The sequence below is a fragment of the Podarcis liolepis genome (assembly GCF_965112155.1).
Source record: "Podarcis liolepis genome assembly, chromosome: 6".
NCBI classification, from domain to species: Eukaryota; Metazoa; Chordata; class Lepidosauria; order Squamata; family Lacertidae; genus Podarcis; species Podarcis liolepis.
The window spans coordinates 13,759,593-13,781,161 of record NC_139559.1 but is presented as its reverse complement, the minus strand read 5'-3'; the positions used below and the strand labels follow the sequence as shown (position 1 = coordinate 13,781,161).

The window sequence follows — 21,569 nt, the reverse complement described above, 5'->3', positions numbered from 1 at the left end:
ACTAGTTTCTACACACATACACACATTCCACTCTAGCCTGCACCCAGGCAAGCAAGTAGCATTATCACAGTTCAATGAAACATTGAAGGCAGGCAAAACCACTCAAGGAAGATGCAAAGCAAGACTGGTAAACGGGGTGGTGAGGCTGGAGAGCCTGAATTTTCCCATTCGTATCAGAGGTGTACCTAGGATCCCTTGCACTGGAATGCTGAGCAGTGTGTGTGCGCGCACTCCAGGTGTTGGGGAAGGACTCAGCAACATAGATGGGTGTCTTCACTTTCCATCTTTTTGACCAGACACCATCCCAGCAGAAAGCTGTCAGCATTAGGTCCTATTCGACCAGAGAAGGTGATCATACAAAATGAAAATGACTGAAAGACACATCTAGGTTTAGGGAGCCAATAGTTCTTCCTTCTGATTCTTTGCTTCTCACTTTTGTAAATATCCAATTTACTGCTGGCTTTGTATTTCCAAAGGAAGAGTGGCCAATTGTCCCGTTGCAGTAGCCCTTGATAGAACCTGAAATCATTTTGCACCTAGTACAACCTGTCCTAACTAGATACACATAACACCTTGTGTCTTCCATCTTAAGACTGTCGCAAAGCAAATGTTTGGCCTTTTCATTATATCTTGAACCCTCCACCTTTCCTTGAAAACTGAACATCTAATTCTGACATAAGTGTTCTGGAGCACTTGAAAGCTTTCTCAATACTAAAACACTTGAGTTGGCCGCAGTACAATAAGGAACATTGGTACCTCGGGTTAAGTACTTAATTAGTTCCGGAGGTCCGTTCTTAACCTGAAACTGTTCTTAACCTGAAGCACCACTTTAGCTCATGGGGCCTCCTGCTGCTGCCACGCTGCCGGAGCACGATTTATGTTCTCATCCTGAAGCAAAGTCCTTAACCTGAGGTAATATTTCTGGGTTAGTGGAATCTGTAACCTGAAGCATATGTAACCTGAAGCATATGTAACCCGAGGTACCACTGTATGTGCTTCGACATCAATTCTTCAACATAGCGATCCTGAGAAAGCTCTGCATACTTAAACATTAGCTCTGGACCATCTTTCCAACTTGCAGCTAGATTGAGATTCATTAGCAAGTGTTTATTTCTTTAAAATTATACAAAGTTTAAAATTATACAAAGTTTAGCTTTTTTTCTTCCTCATTATATCAGTTCATAAAAGTTCCACAGTTAACAGTAAATTTACAAGCTAAGTAGTGACAATAATTCTTTGTAAAAGAGTGGTTTAGGAGGGATGGGAACTTGTGGCCTTCCAGATGTTGTTAGACTCCAACTCCCATCTCTAGTCAGTATGGCCGACGGTCAGGGAAGATAGGAGATGGATTCCAACATCAGCTGCTGGGGCACTGGCTTCTCACACCTGGTTTAGCAGAAAGCAGAAGGTTGATATTCTGGTTCACCTGCTGTCTGACATTGCAGCCAACTATCTAAAAAGACAGATGCACATGTGGAGTAATCAACAGCCTTCTGGATATACAGAGGCATTTACTCTTCTGTTTCATTGTAGACAGGTGGCAAGATTCTCCTAGAGTTGGTCTTAACCCATGGGTGCGCTATTATTTCTTTCAAGGGAAGCCGCAGGGAAGGTGTACGGTTGAGTACTTTGGATATTAGGTCCTTGGCTCCATCTGACACCCAAGAAGGGAATGAAAAGTTAACCTTGGAAGAAAAGAATGTTTTAAGTTACATTTTCTTATGAAGCTAGTTGTGTCTTCTGCTTTTTTAAAAAAAGTTGAATGCATTAGTGCCAGTTTATCTGCTTCTCCACCCCCATGCAGCTTTCCTATCTGCACATCAGCTTTTCCCTAAGATGCTCATACTGTTGGACAAGGACCTTGTCAATTATGTACCTTGTACAGCACCTCTAGAAATAGGGTTATGTTAACTGCCATCCCTCAAAGGGCGACATGTCTGTGGGGCTATGGTCAGGGTATAAAAGGTAAAAAAAGGTAAAGGACCCCATGACAGTTAAGTCCAGTCAAAGGCAATGATGAGGTTGTGGCACCCATCTTGCTTTCAGGCTGAGGGAGCTTGCCTTTGTCCACAGACAGCTTTCCGGGTCATGTATATGTACCAGCAGCCACACACTAGGCATGGGCATTCATTAAACAAGCAGTACACACACACTCACCAGACACGAAGTCTCTCAGAACTCTGGTATACACACACATTTCTTTCCGCTCCAGTGTTGTGGGTGGGAGGAAACCCTGCCTTTTACTCTTTCAAGAGCAGGCAGAGGGCTCATCTTCTGTGGCACTTAGTGCTAAGATCTGAGATCAAAGAACTTTTGTAAAAAGGCAGCTGGGGGCTCTTTTATTTCCTAATCGGAAGATTAAGCACTCTGCCCTTTAAAAAGTGTGCTCTAAATAATATGTTATCTCTTGACTAGATTTTGAGGAAAAAGCATCAAGGGTTGGCAGGCCACATGATCTGGCGGGTGGGGGCAGATCTTGATTGTGGGTTAGCCATCCTGGCTCATGGCTCTTAAGCTTGATGCTATAACCTAATGTGCCTATTCAAGGATAAACCACCAAGATTTGGGCCCAAGTTTCAAGCTGTAGATTGCAAATTCCATTTACTCTCAAAGCTTTTTGTTCAGAAGAACATACATCTTTTATTCTTCTGAAAGTCTCCATCTGTGTTGGTGCTTCAAATGGTGCATATCCTGCAAGACACTCGTAACAAAGGACACCAACGCACCACACATCGACATTCTCACTGTGTGGACTCCCCTCTATCATTTCTGGAGCAAGGTAGTCTGCAGTGCCACAGAATGTTGTCCTCCTATTTTTTTAAAAAATAAATGGGTTCAGTTTAAAATTGCCAGTTGAAATCCAGTTTAAAATAGGTTCACTTTTAACAGGACACATTCTGCATTTCACAGTTGCCAAATAGAAATTTAGCAGGTGAATTTTTTTGCTCACATGACTCTTCCCAACAGTATTGAATTCTTAAAAATATATATGTATACATACCTAAGTGATGGAGCATGCACTGACCATCCAAAGTCTGCCAACTTCAGCTCCCCTCTTAATCCTAACAGGAGGTTTTCTGGCTTAATATCTCTATGGATCACTTTTAGAGCATGGCAGTACATCAGAGCATCAGATATTTCTTCCATATACTGTAGATGTATGATGCGCAGAAAATAAAAAAAAGGAGGTAAGTTAATTCTGGCTGTTAACCAAGACTGCATGCAACTGTACATAAATTTAGCAGTGAGACTGGATTAAAAGTGCACTCACTGCTACTGTAATGCACAATAAGGTTTCCTCTATGAGTCTGGGGAGAAAACTTATGGTTTTCCCACTGTAGAAAGAGTTGGGTTTACACAGCGCTGATTGGCCAACCATTGTGTCTGTAGCAGAAAAAAAATCCCTGGAATAGGGCGTTGCACAGGAGAGTTACAAGGGCAAAATAGTGAGGCCTGGAGGGCTGTATTTCATCCCATGGCGTAAGGTACTTGACCATTGCACATGATGCTCTGACCCCACCCACTTGTGATTTGGCTCCACCTGTCACTGGTAGGCACACTCTAACCTCTCCCCCCCCCCCCCAGCCAAGATAATGTGGCTTTTGGCGATTCTCATCCTTAGGCTAGAAATTCATTTGGAGAACAACTAATGGGGTCTGGAAGTAAATATTAAATTCAATGCACCCCCTCTTCTCAAAAGGAATCTCTTTAGTCCACTTCTTCAACTGAAACAAAGTCATAAGAAACTTAAATCTGTGGTCACAGGGGATGACCTTAAAGTCTGCTGTGTCTGAAGTTTGGGTGCAACTCAGCTTGCAGAAAGAGGTTTGTATGGAGTTTGAACAGATAAAAGGACTTACAGATTCCCAGACTATCCCTGTACTTTTAACCTCTTTGCTAACCTCCATATCCTTTACAGTTTAGATTGATACATTTTAGGTTGCATCCTGTTTACAACTTCTTTCTCACACTTGCATTGAGTATGAGGCCATCCTTGATGTATCTTCTGAGAGCAAAGGGGCAAGTATGGCTTCTTTGTTTCTCCAACTAGTTAGTTAGCTAGGACTATAGAATTCTTTCCTTTCCAGAATGTCCTTCTGTTAATAAGCATAAGCTTTCTTATTTTATACTCCACCTCAATCTGATTACCTTCCAATGAAAGGCATGCTCCAATCAAAGACTCTCACTAAAGGCAACTTCTGCTGTTGCATAAAAACGCCATATGCTAACAGGCTGGACCTTAAGCACTGGTGCAATGGGCTATATCATTCTTTATGCCCAAATGTCCTTCTCCATCTCTGAAAGCCATGGCTTGGTTATTTCACAATGTTTGGGGCCAGTCAAAGCTGCTTCAACATCATAGATGGTATGTTGGTTTGCAGCTGTAGAACCAAATCAGAAGACGACACAGACAGACACACATAAATGGGCTTGGCTTTGCTCTCCTCACAATACATTTACCTACCAGGTTTTCTTTAAGGAACATCTACACCCTCTGAGGCGCATTAGGCCAACAAAGAGGGTTGGCTCACCCGTGAGGTGGACTGAAGCAGCGGCCTCGGGTGACTGAATCCTCAGGTGGCAAAACGGGAAAGGCTGCCCCGCCAATAAATATTGACTACTCCAAGCTCACCAGCCATATGTTCTATGTTTTGCATTACTTCATCTCCAGCCAGCTCCTTGTGTAGAACAGTAGCCTTTGCATTTGTACTCACAGTGGCTGTTCTGATGTCATCAAAGTATGTTTTCTTCTGTAGCTCCTTGTACAGTTCTCCTCCTGGAGCATATTCCAACATGAGAAAAACCCGGGTCTGGTCATGGAAGTAGTTATACATCCTTAAGATATTTGGGTGTCTAGGCAGTTTTTTTGTTTAAAGGAAAAAAGGAGAGGACCTGTGGTTTAGGTCACATAAGAAGTAAGCCACTGTGATAGGTAGACAAAGTATACAAGGTCTACAAATGAATGTACTAAGCAGATACCCAAATTGCCCCATCCAGGAAGAAAATACTATTGAGATACAAGTTGCATTTGGATCAATCAATGCATGCTCCCTTGGAAGCAAATCTCAATTATGTTCAGTGGGGCTTACTCGTAGGCAGGTGGCGGGCATAAGATTGCAGCGGCAACCATGGGTTGCACCAACCTGGTGTCCTCCAGATGTTTTGGACTATATAACATCTACACAATGTTTCAGAGGTGATAATGAGGCTTTCCACGTTTTGACAGATTTAGCACAGAGCAGGTATGCAGACCGCGTGGCCCTCTAGATCCTGATGGACTATAATTCCTCAACATGCTCAACCATAGCAAGGTTCCTTAGCTCAGTGGTAAGCATCTGCACTGCATGCAGAAGGCCCTACCTTGTAGCTGTTATGATGCTGATGCTGATAATTTAATTAAATTTGTTAGCCACTTTATCTTGCCCAAGGAAACTGAAATATACTCAGAGTCGCAAAGTGATTTCATGCTCTTTATTCAGCTCATAGTGGTGAGGAGGAATGAATGAAAGTCCCCTCAAAGTATCTGCTTTATATACATTATTTACACAATGGGCTGCACATGATTGGTTAATTCTGGAATTCTACTGTAAGCCAATAAGGTTGTGGATTCACTTGTATCTGGAGTATGATTGGGTGGTTCCTGCCAACCAATCATACTGCTGCATTGTTCTTGGACCAATCAGACTGCTGCATTCTGAATCCTATTGTTCTAGGACCAATCAGACTGCTGCAATTTGGATCCTATTGTTCTAGGACCAATCAGACTGCTGCAGTTTGGATCCTATTCAACTCAGTACATAACAGAAACACAAAGTGACTTACAACCAACCAACTCACCAAACCACACAGATACATTAAAACAAAAGGGGATGGGGGAAGATACATTAAAAAATCAGTGCCTAGCATCTTCAGGTGATGCCAGGAAAGACTACTGTCTGAAACTTCAGAGCTGCTGCCAGTTAACACAGACATAGTACTGGATGAACCAATCATAGAGTTGGGAGGGACCCCAAGGGTCACCAACTCCAACCCCCTGCAATGCATCTCAGCTAAAGCATCCATGACAGATGGCTATCCAATGGTCTGATTCTGTATGAGGCAGCTGCCTCTGCATTCAGTTGCTTTACCTGAGGTGACTTAAGATTTCTATTTCTCTTCTGAGCTGGTGCTCTAGCTGAGATTTTTCCAGCAATGATTTGAAAATGACTTTCAAGGCCAAGATGAAGTGAGTTTTTTTCTCCCGGGCCAAGTACACCGCTCCAAATCTCCCCTTGCCAAGTGGCTTGCCAAATTCAAAGTCTGAGGTGCCCCACATTTTCCTGTAAATCAAAGGGGGCAGTTAAAATCAATTACTAAACCAAGAGAACCATACATTTCCTTTACCAGCATGATAATATCTGGATAATCCCCATCTCTGATGTAGCACTGCTGCTGTCCAAGATGATGGACCCATGTGAATGTGCTCAGGGGCAGGTTGGCCAATGCGCTCAGTGACCATGCTCGCATCATCTGCGCAGGTGCGTAGCATGTAAAGGGGGAGAACTCTGAAGACTTGGGCAGAGGTGTCAGAGGTAGTCCAAGCAGGACATGCTGGAGTAGACTGACACGTAAATGCAAAGCAGTTTTCTTATGACTGATCAGGAGCATTATGATTCAAATATGCCACTGAGAAGATTAAACAAACATCCATCAATATATTGCACCTGTAAAGAAACTAGAAGAAAGGCAAAGGTTGACAAAAGGTACAGAACCACAGAAAAAAGCATGATGTGTGTACAGGATACACACACTTAGTTTCTAATGCGGTATCAAAGCCATTCTTAACTGCAACATGGCAGAAGATTCCTTCAGTGTAATAGTCATCACCAGACACTTTTAAATAGTTACCTGGGAAGCAGAGAACCAGAGTCACGTTTGGCATTTGCTTGAGATGCATTTTCTTGAGATGCATTTTCTTCTGCAACAACAATTGCAGCAACTTAGAGGCATGATGTGATGGGCAGTAGTTATAGATCTAGTTAAAGTACTTTTCATGTAACTGAATTGCTGTACAGTGGACCCTCCGGATACGAATTAAATTCATTCCAGGGGTCGGTCCACAACCTGAAAAGTCCATAGTCAGAGGTGCTGCTTCTGCGCACACGCATGGCATGATTGAATGTGCATGTGGCAAAACCTGGAAGTATACACTTTCTGGTTTCCCACGTTCGTAACCTGAAAGTTCCATATCCAGAGTGGTACGTAACTAGAGGGTCCACTGTATACTTAACAAGTACTTTTTCAAAAGCTGTTCAAACTATATAATTGAACCGCTTTTGTTTGTCCTTAACTAGCATAATTTAAGAATTATATTCCTCCATTTGGGAGGGGGGCAAACTTGCTTATGTAACTCGCCATCATACCTAAAGCTCTATATAACTACAAACAGAAATACACAAAATCATTCACTAAGAAGAAAACAAGCACGTTGGAAATTATCAGCAGAAAGGTGTGACGATCTCCACCCATTCCATGACTACCACTCATAGTTGCTCTGCCTACAATAAAAACACATACACACATAGTGACATAGCTTTATAAAAGCAATCCAAGACTAAAGGTTGCCCATGTTTGCTGCTTCACACTCAGCATCCCTTTTCAGGGTGCTTTTCTACATAAGCAACTAAGGAGTTCTTGTTTCAATTAGCTTTATCAAGTGAATGCAAAAATCTAAATTACAAATGTTTCTCCTCCACTAACAGTGCAAGAGGCTCCAAGGTGATTTAAGCCTCCCAAGGAAACACTAAATTGCACTGCAGTGGTTTTACAAAAGCATTACAAACCAACCATTACTGTTAATATGCTGGAAGGTATGCCGTTGTTTCTCTGCTTACAGGATTGCTATCGTAAAGCACAGCTTAGGAGAGAAGGGAGCAATAAGGAAATCAGTGTACTGGCACATACCGTATTTTTCGCTCTATAACACTCACCCGACCATAACACGCATGTAGTTTTTAGAGGAGGAAAATCCGTAGGCATGCCACCCGTAGGCATTCCCTCCATAACACGCACAGACATTTCCCCTTACTTTCTAGGAGGAAAAAAGTGAGTGTTGTGGTGCAAAAAATACGGTAATTTTGTACTAAAGGAGGAGAGAATTAGAGAATTATAAAAGCAATCAAGACAGAAAAAAGATCTCCAGTTCTGGAAAGAACTAGTAATTGCAGCACTAAGAACACAAGGAGTGCTGGATGAGGCCATCGGTTTCAGCATCTTGTTTTCTATAGGAAGCCTGCAAGCAGAACCCGAGGGCAACAGTACTCTCCCTTCCTGCAGTTTCCAGCAACTGGAATTCAGAAGCTTACTGCCTCCAACAGTGGAGATTGAACATAGTCATCAGAGTTAGGAGCCATTGATTGCCTTATCCTCCCTGAATCTGTCTTTTCCTTTGTTAATGCTATCCAAGTTGCTGGCCATCACAGCCTCTTGTGGGAGTGGACTCCATAGTTTAACCATGCGCTTGGGAAGCAGGACAGAAGAAAGATATCCTAAAGAAGACATGAAGAAGCAGAAGAAAAGGAACAGAGCCAAGAAACGCAAGAGTGGACCTAAAATTTCCTACACGGTTCTCAAGAAAGGAGTAACTAATTCATCTTGCTCCTTGCCCATGAAGCACAAGGGAAGCCATCTTTTCCTACAAAGTTTGGGGCCTACTGGGATGAGAGGTGGAAGTTGCATCATAAGGTGGAGGAAGCTCAGGCAGAATGAGGCAGTTACCTCAGGAAGCTTATTTTGAGTATCATGAAAAGGCAAATTGCTCATTATTTCATTTATTATTGTGCCCCCAATGAGATACTTTTATGGGATTCTCTGCTGCAAAGTGCTGAAATAACTTTTTCAGCCATGACATTGATGCAACTGATTGATTCTGCTACAAGAAACATGGCAAGATGTCTCCATATTGCTTAATGGATACAAATGTCACTCAGACAGCCATTCCCTCAACGAAAGGTTGTAGGGCTAGTGGGGGTCTAACATGTTTCCTCCACAAAGTTGAATGCAACTACAGCAGCCGTGATTCCATGCAACCCGTTTGCAACTGCTGTCTTGGTTATAGTTCTGAAAGTATGTTTAATGCTGATTAACGTCTACATACCACTTTGTCAACAACAACAAAACTACTGTAATAATAATAATAATAATAATAATAATAATAATAATAATAATAATAATAAATTTATTATTTGTACCCCGCCCATCTGGCTGGGTTTCCCCAGCCACTCTGGGCGGCTTCCATAGAAACAAAAAATACAGTAAAATATCACAGATTAAAAACTTCCCTGAACAGGGCTGCCTTAAGATGTCTTCTAAATGTCAGGTAGTTATTTATCGCTTTGACATCTGATGGGAGGGCGTTCCACAGGGTGGGCGCCACTACCGAGAAGGCCCTCTGCAAATCTGGACACAACTAGAAAATTATATAGAATCCATCAAATCCCTATGTCCTACTGCAGTGTTTATCATTGCAGGGTATTTTAATGCACACATGGGAGTCAACAATGTAAATTTGTACTGTACACCCATTACAATCAAATTCTGGAACCAGATATTTACTTTGCCAGAGGTACCTCCCTTCTGTCTAAAGATCATGGGCTTTGTTTAGCCCAAGTTATAAGGCGGAGGGACTTGCTAATATTAAATGGTATGGTAGAGGGCAATTGGCCCAGGGAATATACCGACTTTACAAAGCATGGAAGCAGTGTGATAGATTATATTACGACCTCACGATTTGCATATTAGTTTGTCATGGAGTTGGAAGTGGGCCATAATATTGAAAGCGATCATTTACCTCTAATAATGGTACTAGTAGGTCCAGTATTTAATAATTCTTCCCCCAAAACTCAATCTGTAATGCAAACTTAGGTGTGACTGTAGGCAATAGTATTAAGTGGACCCCAGTACTCAATCTAGCACTGACCCACCTTCTTCATACAGATGACTTAAAGGCTATTCATACTGCTATTATCTCAGCTACCTCTGCTGCTGAGGCTATGGATTTATTTAAGATCTTGAATGACAGGTTGCAAGACCACTTGAGAACTGAAATCAAGATCAGTGGGATCTTCCAGGTGGTTCGACAAAGAGTGCAAGCAAGCTAAAAGCCAGCTGAAGAGAGTTTACAGTAAACATAGGAACTCTAATTTACCCCTCTTAATTAATGAATATGTTTCCCTCAGACAGAAGCATAAACTTCTGCTAAGATGGAAAAAACAGAAAGCCTCTCACGATAAGGCCATCTCCCTCTTCTGGCGTACAACTGATTGGTGGAAGGTTCCATTTCTTATTCCACTTCTGACAGCAAAATATATCAGGCCAGCCCAGAGAGCTTACCAGGATACCCGACTATGGCTCTGTGTCAAAAGTGAATGGGATGCAGAACAACATACAGTATAAAACGGCAAGCAACGTACCTTTTGGCTCCAATCTTCCTTTGTCATTGTTGAGTTGTTTTCTTACAGGTGTCTGCTGTACTGCTGATCTGGCCATCTTTGTTTTAGGAATAAAAGCATAAAAGGATGAACCAAGAGATTATCTGGCTGCCTATGAAAACAGGATGCTGGACTGGATAGGACTTTGGCTTGATCCAGCAGGGCTCTTCTTAAGACACCTTCCCCAGGGGCAATTGAATCTTACTTAAGCACTAATTACCGGATAGTATAATCCACTGCACTTGAGGCAACTGGATGGTTTGGGTGTGGCTAGGCAGGCTGTGTTGCGTACAGACATCTCTGTTCTCCAGACAGGAATACCCAGGAGGCTTCCTCTGCCTGCTCCCAGCATTTGCCACTGTGGGGGACTGTCTCAGTTTGCCAAATGGTAGGGATGCCCCTGCACCAACTTGTCTGGAATTTGGGTTGCTATATGTTGGAAGTTTGGTACTTGGGCAAGGCCCGATACACCTCAGAACCTGAGACGCAAAGAGCAAAAACTTACGATTTCTTCCTGAGCTGAGCTTTGACTGTCACAACAGGCTATGTTGGGCTTCCAATGCAGGAAGAAGGAGCTACACAAGGAAAAAGTAAAAAAGTCTTGTGGCATCTTACAATAAAGTCTTGCTAATTTATTATCACACACGTTTTTGAGGACAGTTTTCGAATCTCCTGATGTCATGTCACTTGACATTAGGTGATTCAGCTTCAAAGGAAAAACTGGGAGCAGCCTCTAAATGCATTCCAAAATCTTCCTTTGTAGCCCTGGCTTTGATTTATGCCCCGCTACCACAATTCCTACTAAATGGAAGCCCCACTTTGGGCAGGGATTAGTTCTGCTCAGTGCAAGCGCTGCCAATTCCAGTTCCTATTCCTGCTTGCAGAGACGCAATCAGAAGTTCACTCTAAGGCTGCCACTTGTTCATTTGAGCCACACCTTTACCTGTCCTACACCTGAGATCAGAGATATGCGTCAGATGGGAGCATGGGGGGGGGGAGAAGATGGCCATACATACAAATACCTGAGATTGCCCAGACCCAGTCTACACTGACCAGCAGTGTCTTTGCATGGTTTCAGGTGGAAGTCTTTCCCAGTGCTACCTTGGAGATACCTTGGAAAAGCTGATGACTCCTAGGGACTGAAGCAGTTTTGCCCCCCCCAAAGTATTTTTTGAGGGGGCCAGCTCCTCTCAGTTTTCATAGGATGTTCAGCTCTGCCCCTAGCTCTATACAATATCGCATTGGGCCCTCTCAGTCCTCTGGAGAAGCTGGCACCTTTGCCTAGGAGAGACTCTCAGACCTTTTACATTCAAAGCAGTTATTCTAACACTGAGCTACAGCCAATCTCCATAACACTTTTATTTTTTTGCTGCATTACATCAACACTGCTATCACTCTGGGAATTGCAACAAAGGAAAGCACCAGGTGTACCTGTATGGAGTAGAAATGCATTGTTGTATGGAGCAGGAATCCACTGATTTACCTTCTCATTTAAATCAGCTGAGGCAGGATGGGGAGCGAGAATCTGGTTAATACCCCCAGCAGCTTATACACCCTCCTTGTTGAACGGGAACTGGTTCAACTAGAGAGGGGGGGCCAGCAATTTTTTTAGCGGGGGGGGGGCGGTCCACTGTCCCTCAGACCTTGTGGGGGACCAGACCATATTTTGAAAAAATAAATAAATGAACAAATTCCTATGCTCCACAAGTAACCCAGAGATGCATTTTAAACAAAAGCACACATTCTACTCATGTAAAAACACCATGCAGGCCCCACAAAGAACCTAGAATTGCATTTTAAATAAAAAGACACATTCTACTTATGTAAAAACATGTTGATTCCTGGACTGTCCGCAGGCCGGATTTAGAAGGTGATTGGGCCGGCATCCGGCTCCCGGGCCTTAGTTTGCCTACCCATGAACTAGAGCAATGATGTCTAATCCCAGGTAATTGAAAGCCCATCACATAAAACAAGCAATTATGCCAAAATATCAGCACCAAAAACTTTTCAAAATGCATCATTTAGAAAGCATTCAATTATCTTTAAATTAATGTCCTTCAGAAAGTACTTGTTCTCTTAAAATCTACTGAGCTAGGTTACTTGGCATAGCATCCCACCCACCCTGCAACTCCTATATTCATAGTTCATTACCTAATAGACCAAACCAATTTGCAGAGTTCTTTGGAACTCCAGAAAAAAAGCAGGATTTCGGTAGCAGCCTTGGTGCAGGCTTTTTCTACAGTCACTGTCCTATCAGCTCAGGCCTTTCTCCTCTGCATTGCAAATGAATTCAGGTGCAAATACTAGAGCCAAGATCAATTCTTAAAGTCACACAGTTTCTGGGAGTTGAACAACTAGGTGCAAAGGGTTTCAAGGCTCCAACACCTTTAATACAGTGGTACCTCGGGTTACATCCGCTTCAGGTTACAGACTCCAATAACCCAGAAATAGTACCTTGGGTTAAGAACTTTGCTTCAGGATGAGAACAGAAATCATGCTCCGGTGGCGTGGCGGCAGCGGGAGGCCCCATTAGCTAAAGTGGTGCTTCAGGTTATGAACAGTTTCAGGTTAAGAACGGACCTCCGGAACGAATTACAGTGGTACCTCGCAAGACGAATGCCTTGCAAGACGAAAAACGCGCAAGATGAAAGAGTTTTCCGTTTTTTGAGTCGTTCCACAAGACGAATTTCCCTATGGGCTTGCTTTGCGAGACGAAACGTCTTGCGAGTTCTTGTGAGTTTGTTTCCTTTTTCTTAAAGCCGCTAAGCCGTTAATAGCCGCTAAGCCGCTAATAGCCGTGCTTCGCAAGACGAAAAAACCGCAAGACGAAGAGGCTCGCGGAACGGATTAATTTTGTCTTGCGAGGCACCACTGTAAGTACTTAACCCGAGGTACCACTGTACAGGGATGGGGAAGCTACAGCTCCCATTGTGCCTGACTGTTGGACATACCTGGCCGGGGCAGAGGGAAGTTGGGAGTCTAACAACACCCAGCCCTGCCTTAAATAAAACTCATAATATAGCTACCAGTGGCTGCCCAGCCCTGCCTTAAATAAAACTCATAATATAGCTACCAGTGGCAATGCCTCAAAGCATGGAATGTTCTTTACCAGAGCTGTAAATCAAACATGACTGTGATGACTTTGTTCAGAGGTCACAGGTTCCCACCCCTATTTCACTTGTTACGTAAATGACAGAATTTTTATGTACCATAAAAGGGTGCGGAGGGCAACTGCAGCTGTAATTCTGGCCCCCTCCCAACCTTCTACAACTTTTAAAGGTACAGGGAAACTGTCCTTTGCATTTAATCATCTTTGCTGACTCATCACAAACCTCATTCTTGAAAGCAATTTTTTTAAAAGGTCCATCTGAGTGAGTGGTGAACATGCAAATTTGCTGCTTGTTCTACAGCTCTGCAAAGGACAATTGGGAGGGTTCATTAGATCAGTTAGCATAGGATGGAACAGATGTGAAAAGCAGACCCTCCAAGTGACCCTATTTTCCAGGGATGTCTCTGGTTCAGAGAAGCCATCTCAGTTTCTGATTTGATCCCATAATGTCCCACTTTTCCTTAGGATGTCCCTATTTTCATTGGAGAAATGTTGGAGGGTATGGAGTTATCCGACCCCTGAGCCATCTGAAAGCAATCCTGTATAGGGAAGTTTCTTTTTAAAATGTTTAATGTTTTATTATGTTTTTACATACATTGGAAGCTGCCTTGAGTGGCTGGGGCAACCCAGTGAGATGTGTGGGGGTATAAATAGTAAAATTATCATTATGGAATGGGACATCCTTATTTTCATTGGAGAAATATTGGAGGGTATGGAAAAGGCAAATTCATGAATAAAGAACATAGCAGAGCTAAAAGACGTACTGTTTTTTTTTAATAAAATGTTGATGGTGTACAGATGTGGCTCTAATCTTTGATCTGATATTAATACATTTGCCACTTGTTTTTTTCCCCTGGCCCTGCTCCTGTGCCAAGGCTTCTAAGGCTAAACGGCTTGAGTTTCCATCATGCATAGGGCTGTCAATTGTTTTAACAGGTCCTGCTACTGTTGTTGTTATTGGTGTTTAGTCGTTTAGTCATGTCCGACTCTTCGTGACCCCACGGACCAGAGCACGCCAGGCACTCCTGTCTTCCACTGCCTCCCGCAGTTTGGTCAAACTCATGCTGGTAGCTTCGAGAACACTGTCCAACCATCTCGTCCTCTGTTGTCCCCTTCTCCTTGTGCCCTCCATCTTTCCCAACATCAGGATCTTTTCCAGGGAGTCTTCTCTTCTCATGAGGTGGCCAAAGTATTGGAGCCTCGGCTTAAGCCTGACAAACAGAAAGTAAGTAGCTGGAGCTTTTTCCGAAGCCAGGAAGAGCTTCATCTGCTAAATTTGTGTGTGTCAAGTTGTTCTTAAAGGCAGCAGAGCAGGGACAGTGAAGCTGGCAATCCTAGCATTCACTGGTGAATTCTTTATTTGTTCAATCTAAAAGGACATAAAAAAGGAACCCAACAAAGATTTCTAAGCAGTTTACAACCAGGTGAGGTGTCAGTGTGACCTCCAGTTCAAGAGAAAAGAGACAAGCAGAACCGGCAGCTGCCTCAGGCGGTACCCAAGAGAAGTGGCACTTAGGAAGAAAAGGAAGCTGCTGACCCAATGCTGCTTTGCATGGTGAGGTTGCCATAGCTACTTCCCTTCTTTGTCCTCAAGGTGCCATGAGAGCAGCAAGCCTATTCGCCAAGCTCCCAGAGAGCAGCAGGACTATAAGAGAGCAGCAAGCTACCGCCCACTTCTGCCACAGCTTCACACAGTGCCTATGACAATCCTGCCTTATAAAGTCTAAGTGGGGCAGCAGCCTCCTCTTCCACCTTGCCATCTCCTCCTCTGCTTGCCCATCCTTTCACTTTCTCGCCTTCCTTCTGCTTCCCACCACCTGTTTCCTTGATTTTTGCCTTGGTCACCTCCTCCACTTGACTTCGTATTTCAAATATTACAGGACTAAAGGTAAAGGTAAAGGGACCCCTGACCATTAGGTCCAATCGTGGCTGACTCTGGGGTTGTGGCGCTCATCTCACTTTATTGGCTGAGGGAGCCGTCATACAGCTTCTGGGTCATGTGGCCAGCATGACTAAGCCACTTCTGGCGAACCAGAGCAGCGCACGGAAACGCCGTTTACCTTCCTGCCGGAGCGGTACCTATTTATCTACTTGCACTTTGACATGCTTTCGAAGTGCTAGGTTGGCAGGAGCAGGGACCGAGCAACGGGAGGTCACCCCGTTGCGGGGATTTGAACTGCCAACCTTCTGATCGGCAAGTCCTAGGCTCTGTGGTTTAACCCACAGCGCCACCCACGTCCCTATTACAGGACTACAATGGATCTATTGCATTCATGTGCCCCCACTTTCTAATCCCTTGAGCTCTAGGTGGTGTGCATGGGTTCTGCCCCTCATAATTTAATTCTCACAACAATCCTGTGAAGGCAAAGTGTGTGTGTGTGAGGGAGGGGGAGAGAGAGAGAGAGAGAGAGAGAGAGAGAGAGAAAGAAAGAAAGAAAGAAAGAAAGAAAGAAAGAAAGAAAGAAAGAAAGAAAGAAAGAAAGAAACTGGCCCAAGGTCACCCAATGAACAGCATGGCTGAGTGGGGATTTGCAGTCTGGTCTCTCAGGCCCTAGTCTAAACACTACACAACACTGACTCTGCAGAGTCAAGTCATCCATGACCACTGCCCTGCTGGGAGCTGGTGAGTGACTGGTGCTGTACAAACATGGAAAATGTCCTAGTCAGGTTGCATGGTGGGTGTGGGTTTTGTGGTTTGTCTCAGGCACCAAAACGCATTGGGCAGGCCCTGGAGGCAAGGTAGCAGTTGTGAACAAGCTTACTAGAGAGTAAGTCCAATTGAACTCTATGGGACTCACTTGTAAGAGTAATCAATTGCAGGGCCATGGCAGCACATGTGGTCTAGAGCAGCATTCCAGTATGTAATTTCTCAGGCTTGCAGTTAGAAAATCGTTTTGGTTTGAGACAGCTCAAATTCTTTATGCCCTCTGTTGGTTCTGGTCAAACAGATTTTAGAGGTTTTTGAAACTCTACAAGAAAAAAGTGCAACTCCTGTTTTTCAAGGGCAAAAGTGGAACGGGTATGCATTGTGTATGCAATCACCTTTCAAAAGGGCTTCAGCTAAAACTGTATCCATCCTGTGTTAATTTATGGCTTCATTTGAACGTGGCCTCATGGAGTGTTCTCCACCAGGGGGCAGAACAGTGCTGTGAATGGCGCAGGACGGACATAATTAATTGTGGAAAGCCACTGTTGGACTGATAACTAGTGGCTTGCCATTATTTATAGCTGTTCATCAACTATCATACCACATTCTGCCCAGAATGACTCTTCAGTCTTAGCCAACTCGTTTTGTAACGTTGTTGGCTGGGAACGGTTTTATAACAGTTATAAAACAGATATTGGCTAATGTCAGTATCTTATGGTGCTCTAGATCGAAGCAGGATTTGGCGTCCCAATAAATCCTACATACCCTTAAAAGTAAAACTACACAAAAACATTGTCGAATGCGGCGGGGGAGCGGAGATTTGGATTTTTCTTTCATGGGAAATCCTTTTGGGAACCACCTAATTTTCACCTCTGCTATTTCATTTGCTTTTTTTATTTTTGTTTTTAAATAAAGAGCTTTCATTTTTAGGGCTAATTCAGAGTACTTGCATGCTTTGGTTCTGTAGGACAAATAGCAAGCTTTTAGGGTGTGTGTGTGACGGTTAGATTTGGGGAAACTGCACAAGGAAAGCTGCCTCCGCTTTCAGTGTCATGGCCCTGATCTAATCCCAGGCCAAGCTCCTAGAATGGCTGCTTTTAAATTTAAACAAACCAAGAGATCCTATCTTGACTCTCCCACTGTTTCATTTAATATAAGCCCTGAATTATTCAGATATTTACAATGCAATCCTAGGCATATCTGCTCAGAAGCAAATCCTACTGAGTTGAATGGAACTTACTAAGTGTGTAGGGATAGGAATAAACCCTAAAATGGAATCTGGGTAAGGAAGGGATCGTGGCGTTTTAAAACTATTCCTCTTTCCCCCTTATCCCTTGCCTTCTTAATTAATATCTCTGGCATTTCTCATTTGCAGTGCCATTTCCCCATAAAAATAGCTGGAAAACAGCATTTGGGGGGGGGCAATACTAAAAAAAAAGTATTTGGCCCCCAAAATCAAAAGGCTCCAAAAGAAAAGCTCAACAAATTTTCTGTCTGGATTTTCATTGTTTGAAATACGGCTAATAATAATAATAATAATAATAATATGGTTGTGGGCAAGATTCCTGCATTGCAGTGGGCTGGACGAGATGACCAACAATGGTACTTTTCAACTCTGTAATTCTATGCTTCTATAAGCAACAAAAGCGGTTAAAAAAAAAAAGCTGGAACTTTTGGGGCATGAAAAATAGCAAGATTTCAACAGGAAGTAACTGGTGGACACTGATTATAAACAAAATAGTATGTCTGCCCTGAAACTTCTGTAGCTGCCAGCTATATTGAAAACAGAACTGTGTATAACTGCCTTGATACCATGATGAGCACAGATCACAATGAATGCACAATGCAAAGGATATCTGGAAGAGCTCTTGGGTGGCTGTATGTCACTGGTCTTCATCTGGTGGGTTGAGACTCACTAGCGGCCTGCAGCCTGATACTGTTGAATGGTCTCTTTAAATCTGAAGGTTCATTACTGTTCCACAAGATGTGTATGTCTTTAAGGGCCAGAGCAAATAAAGTGACCCAGGTTTACAGCTGTGAAACAGTATAGCAGGTGCTGCTAAGTTGTGTTAATTAAGCTGTGTCAGGAATTGGGTATAGTATATAAAGAGCAGCACCTAGCTCTCTCAGTACCCTGGGGGTTGTGTTGGTGGATGGGTCATGCTTTCTGATATGTTTAGTGTAAAAAAGGAGCTTTTGTTTTTGTTATTAAAAGCTTGTTAAAGTTATTTTTGAGTTCCTTGTAATGCGTGGTCTCCCCAGCAAGCTTTCTGCAGTGCAACTAAACTGTAAATAGCCAACATCTTTAAGCTGGGCTGCAACAGGAGCATGACCACCATGCAAAAACATGGCAAAATATTAAGAAATGGGTCCCCCAAAAGGCATGTTTGGGTTAAAAGTAGGTCCTGGTTCTTGAAGAGGTTCAAGATAACCTGCTCTATGCGACCTCATGCCGGACAAGTACAGCGGTTTGAAAAGTGAGATATTCTTGCAGCGGAAGGAATGTGAAGGAAGATGTGAGAAAACTCACAAGCGTTTTTGGTGCAGTTTTTGGAGCATACTTGAGTGGCGTATGGAGGTCATTGGGTTCAGTTAGGTCTGCATCCTCATAGACAGGCAGAGTTTTTCATTTAGTTTTTTCTTTGCTCCAGTAAAGTTCCTGTGCTGCTGTTATGAGCTGAATGCACATTCCACGCTGCCAACAATCTGTACAGAAGTTGCTCTTTTATTTGAGCGGAACCTAACAGAAACAGCTGGCTCTGGCTTCGGCTGGGGAATAGAGCCACCCACGGACAGAGGTGCCAGCCTGCTGCTCTAAGTGGCTGTCAGAACGTGTTCGCTGCGCCAAGGGCAGCGTCTGGCAACTGCTGAGTTCGCACTGTCACAGCCAATGTTAGAAAAAGGAAGACGAGAGGTAGATCAAGAGGTGCCATGTCTTCTCCCATCCTGTTCCTGCAAGCGGAGATGATCTTTATTCTGGTGCACGACAAGAAAATAATAGCGAGGACTAGGGAGGCAGCTAGACCCCCACTAGAGCAGCAACCAAGGAGAACATGAATTATGTTGTTATGAGAAGGGTAATAGGCTCGATATGGACAGGCCTGGTCCAGCACATCTTTCGTTAGGCAAAGATAGCTGTTTTGGACTTAAGTAGTTATCCAAGTACACTACAGTACAGGCAATATGTTGCTATGGGAAGTAACCATATTAGGAAACTCTTTGGGAAGGAGAGAGACTTTTGGGAATCAAGATTTGCCATCCCTCCGCTGAGGCTGATGTCATCAGGCTGTCTGTGGGTGAAAAGGAAGACGGCAGTTTGAGACAGACTAAGGCTAAGAATAGACTAAGGCAGACTAAGAAAAGGGATGCGGGTGGCGCTGTGGGTTAAACCACAGAGCCTAGGGCTTGCTGATCAGAAGGTCGGCAGTTCGAATCCCCGCAACAGGCTGATCTCCTGTTGCTTGGTTCCAGCTCCTGCCAACCTAGTACGGTAATTCGAAAGCACTTCAAAGTGGAAGTAGATAAATAAGTACCACTCTGGTGGGAGGGTAAATAATATACAGTGGTACTTCAGATTATAGATGCTTCAGGTTACAGACTCTGCTAACCCAGAAATAGTACCTCGGGTTAAGAACTTTGCTTCAGGCCCCATTAGCTAAAGTGGTACCTCAGGTTAAGAACAGTTTCTGGTTAAGAACGAATTAAGTTCTTAACCCGAGGTACCACTGTATAACTCCTGTTGGTCATTTTTTAAATGCCACTCTGAAGACACATTTATTTATACATTGGGGTGAATTGGGCTGTACTTGAAAAATAAAACCTTTAGCTGCTGCAGGATTGCTGTTTTTTGTTTTTTTGGGGGGGTAATTGTGTTTTCATGCTTTGTAAATCAACTTGTGAGGGCAAAGTACTCAGTAAGGCATCATCATCTCTCTCTCTCCCCCCCCCTCTCTCTCTCTCACACACACACACAAAGTCACATGTGATCTGGAGGGTGGGAAGGAGTAAGGTACGCTCACACTCATTGGGGCAGTTGTGATTGAGCAGAAGGACTGGTATTTTAAAACACATTAATGTTTTGTTTAATAGCAGCAGCAGCAGCAGCAAACCTGCTCTTTGAAAGGCAGGTTTGCGTTTTACTAACTTCTGTTTTACTAACAACTTTCTGTTGGGAAAGATTGAGGACACAAGGAGAAGGGGACAACAGAGGATGAGATGGTTGGACAGTGTTCTCGAAGCTACAAACATGAGTTTGACCAAACTGCGGGAGGCAGTGGAAGACAGGAATGCCTGGTGTGCTCTGGTCCATGGGGTCACGAAGAGTCGGACACGACTAAACGACTAAACAACAACAACAACTTCTGTATAGTTTATCAGAATATTTCCTCTTCTTGGCAGTTCCACACAATTTTATCTTAAATTTTGTGTAAATGCAAAACCAGCATATAAATCTGTGTCTTTATACAGGATATCATCAGTTGGTTCTGAAGGCTGATGGAAGGCAAGATGGGACAGATGATGATGATGATGATGATGATGATTACCAATCATCAAACAATGTGAAAAAGAACATGATTCAGAAGTCATTATAAAAATACTGGGATGGGTTTGCTTTGGAAAAGTTTGCTTTGGAAAAACATAGCTGTGTGTCTAATCTGTTTCCTTCCCATTGGCTTCAACATTTTTAAAATTGTTTTTAAAAACGCCAATCATGAGCTGTTGGTTTTGTAGCCTGCATTCTTGTAGGCGTGTTTTTCTTCTGTTGCAGGCAATTCAAATAAAAGTAATAAATTACACTTGTTTGGCTGTTGCAATCCTTTCAAGATGTTGCATTTTCTTCAGTAGATGTAAGGAACATATGGTGGAAGAAACATCTGTGGTGAAACATTTTTAATGTTCAAATTCTGCACGCAGATGATCCCCAGATGGAGTGATGTGTGTCCTTTTGAAGGCAGAGTCTAGCCCTTTCTGGAAGGAAAGCCTGTTTAAAAATGCCCAGTTCTCTCTTCTTCGTGTAGACCGAAATTTATTGAAAGGATAGGGAGCTTGTGACTCCCCAGGTGTGGTTGGACTGCAGTTCCCATCATCTCTGTCCATTGACCATGCTGGTTGGGGTTGATGAGACAGAATATTGACTAGATCTGGAACAGGGGTCAGCAAACCTTTTCATCAGGGGGCCGGTCCACTGTCCCTCAGACCTTGTGGGGGGCCGGACTATATGTTGCCATGATTATGACCCACATTTTTGGCAAAAAACCTTATTGGGACCAACCCCAACGTTGCCCAAATGTGATTTGGGGGTATTATTAGAAATATGAATTTGGATAACTGTTATATAGGTGAT

At 43.3% G+C, this 21,569-nt stretch overlaps 2 protein-coding genes across 7 annotated transcripts in view; one reads left to right on the top strand and one right to left on the bottom strand.

Annotated features, from left to right (window-relative positions):
* EDN3 (endothelin 3) overlaps nucleotides 1-21,569 on the top strand; it is a 527,748-nt gene that overhangs the window by 356,558 nt on the left and 149,621 nt on the right. The window lies entirely within an intron of this gene.
* LOC310708810 (aurora kinase C-like) lies at nucleotides 1,087-19,801 on the bottom strand. 6 transcript variants are annotated; one of them, XM_083507660.1, is made up of 10 exons: nucleotides 19,429-19,801; nucleotides 16,377-16,547; nucleotides 10,975-11,044; nucleotides 10,452-10,527; nucleotides 6,889-6,958; nucleotides 6,129-6,320; nucleotides 4,716-4,854; nucleotides 3,002-3,150; nucleotides 2,636-2,810; nucleotides 1,087-1,685 (listed from the first exon to the last, which is right to left on the bottom strand). In XM_083507660.1, the coding sequence occupies exons 2-10, from the start codon at nucleotides 16,412-16,414 to the stop codon at nucleotides 1,512-1,514; spliced, it is 1,083 nt and encodes a 360-aa protein (XP_083363786.1). In that variant the 5' UTR covers nucleotides 16,415-16,547; nucleotides 19,429-19,801; the 3' UTR covers nucleotides 1,087-1,511. The 6 variants fall into 6 exon arrangements, with proteins under 6 accessions (XP_083363786.1, XP_083363785.1, XP_083363787.1 ...); XM_083507659.1 differs by lacking the exon at nucleotides 16,377-16,547; XM_083507661.1 differs by lacking the exon at nucleotides 19,429-19,801 and having other exon boundaries at nucleotides 16,377-17,633.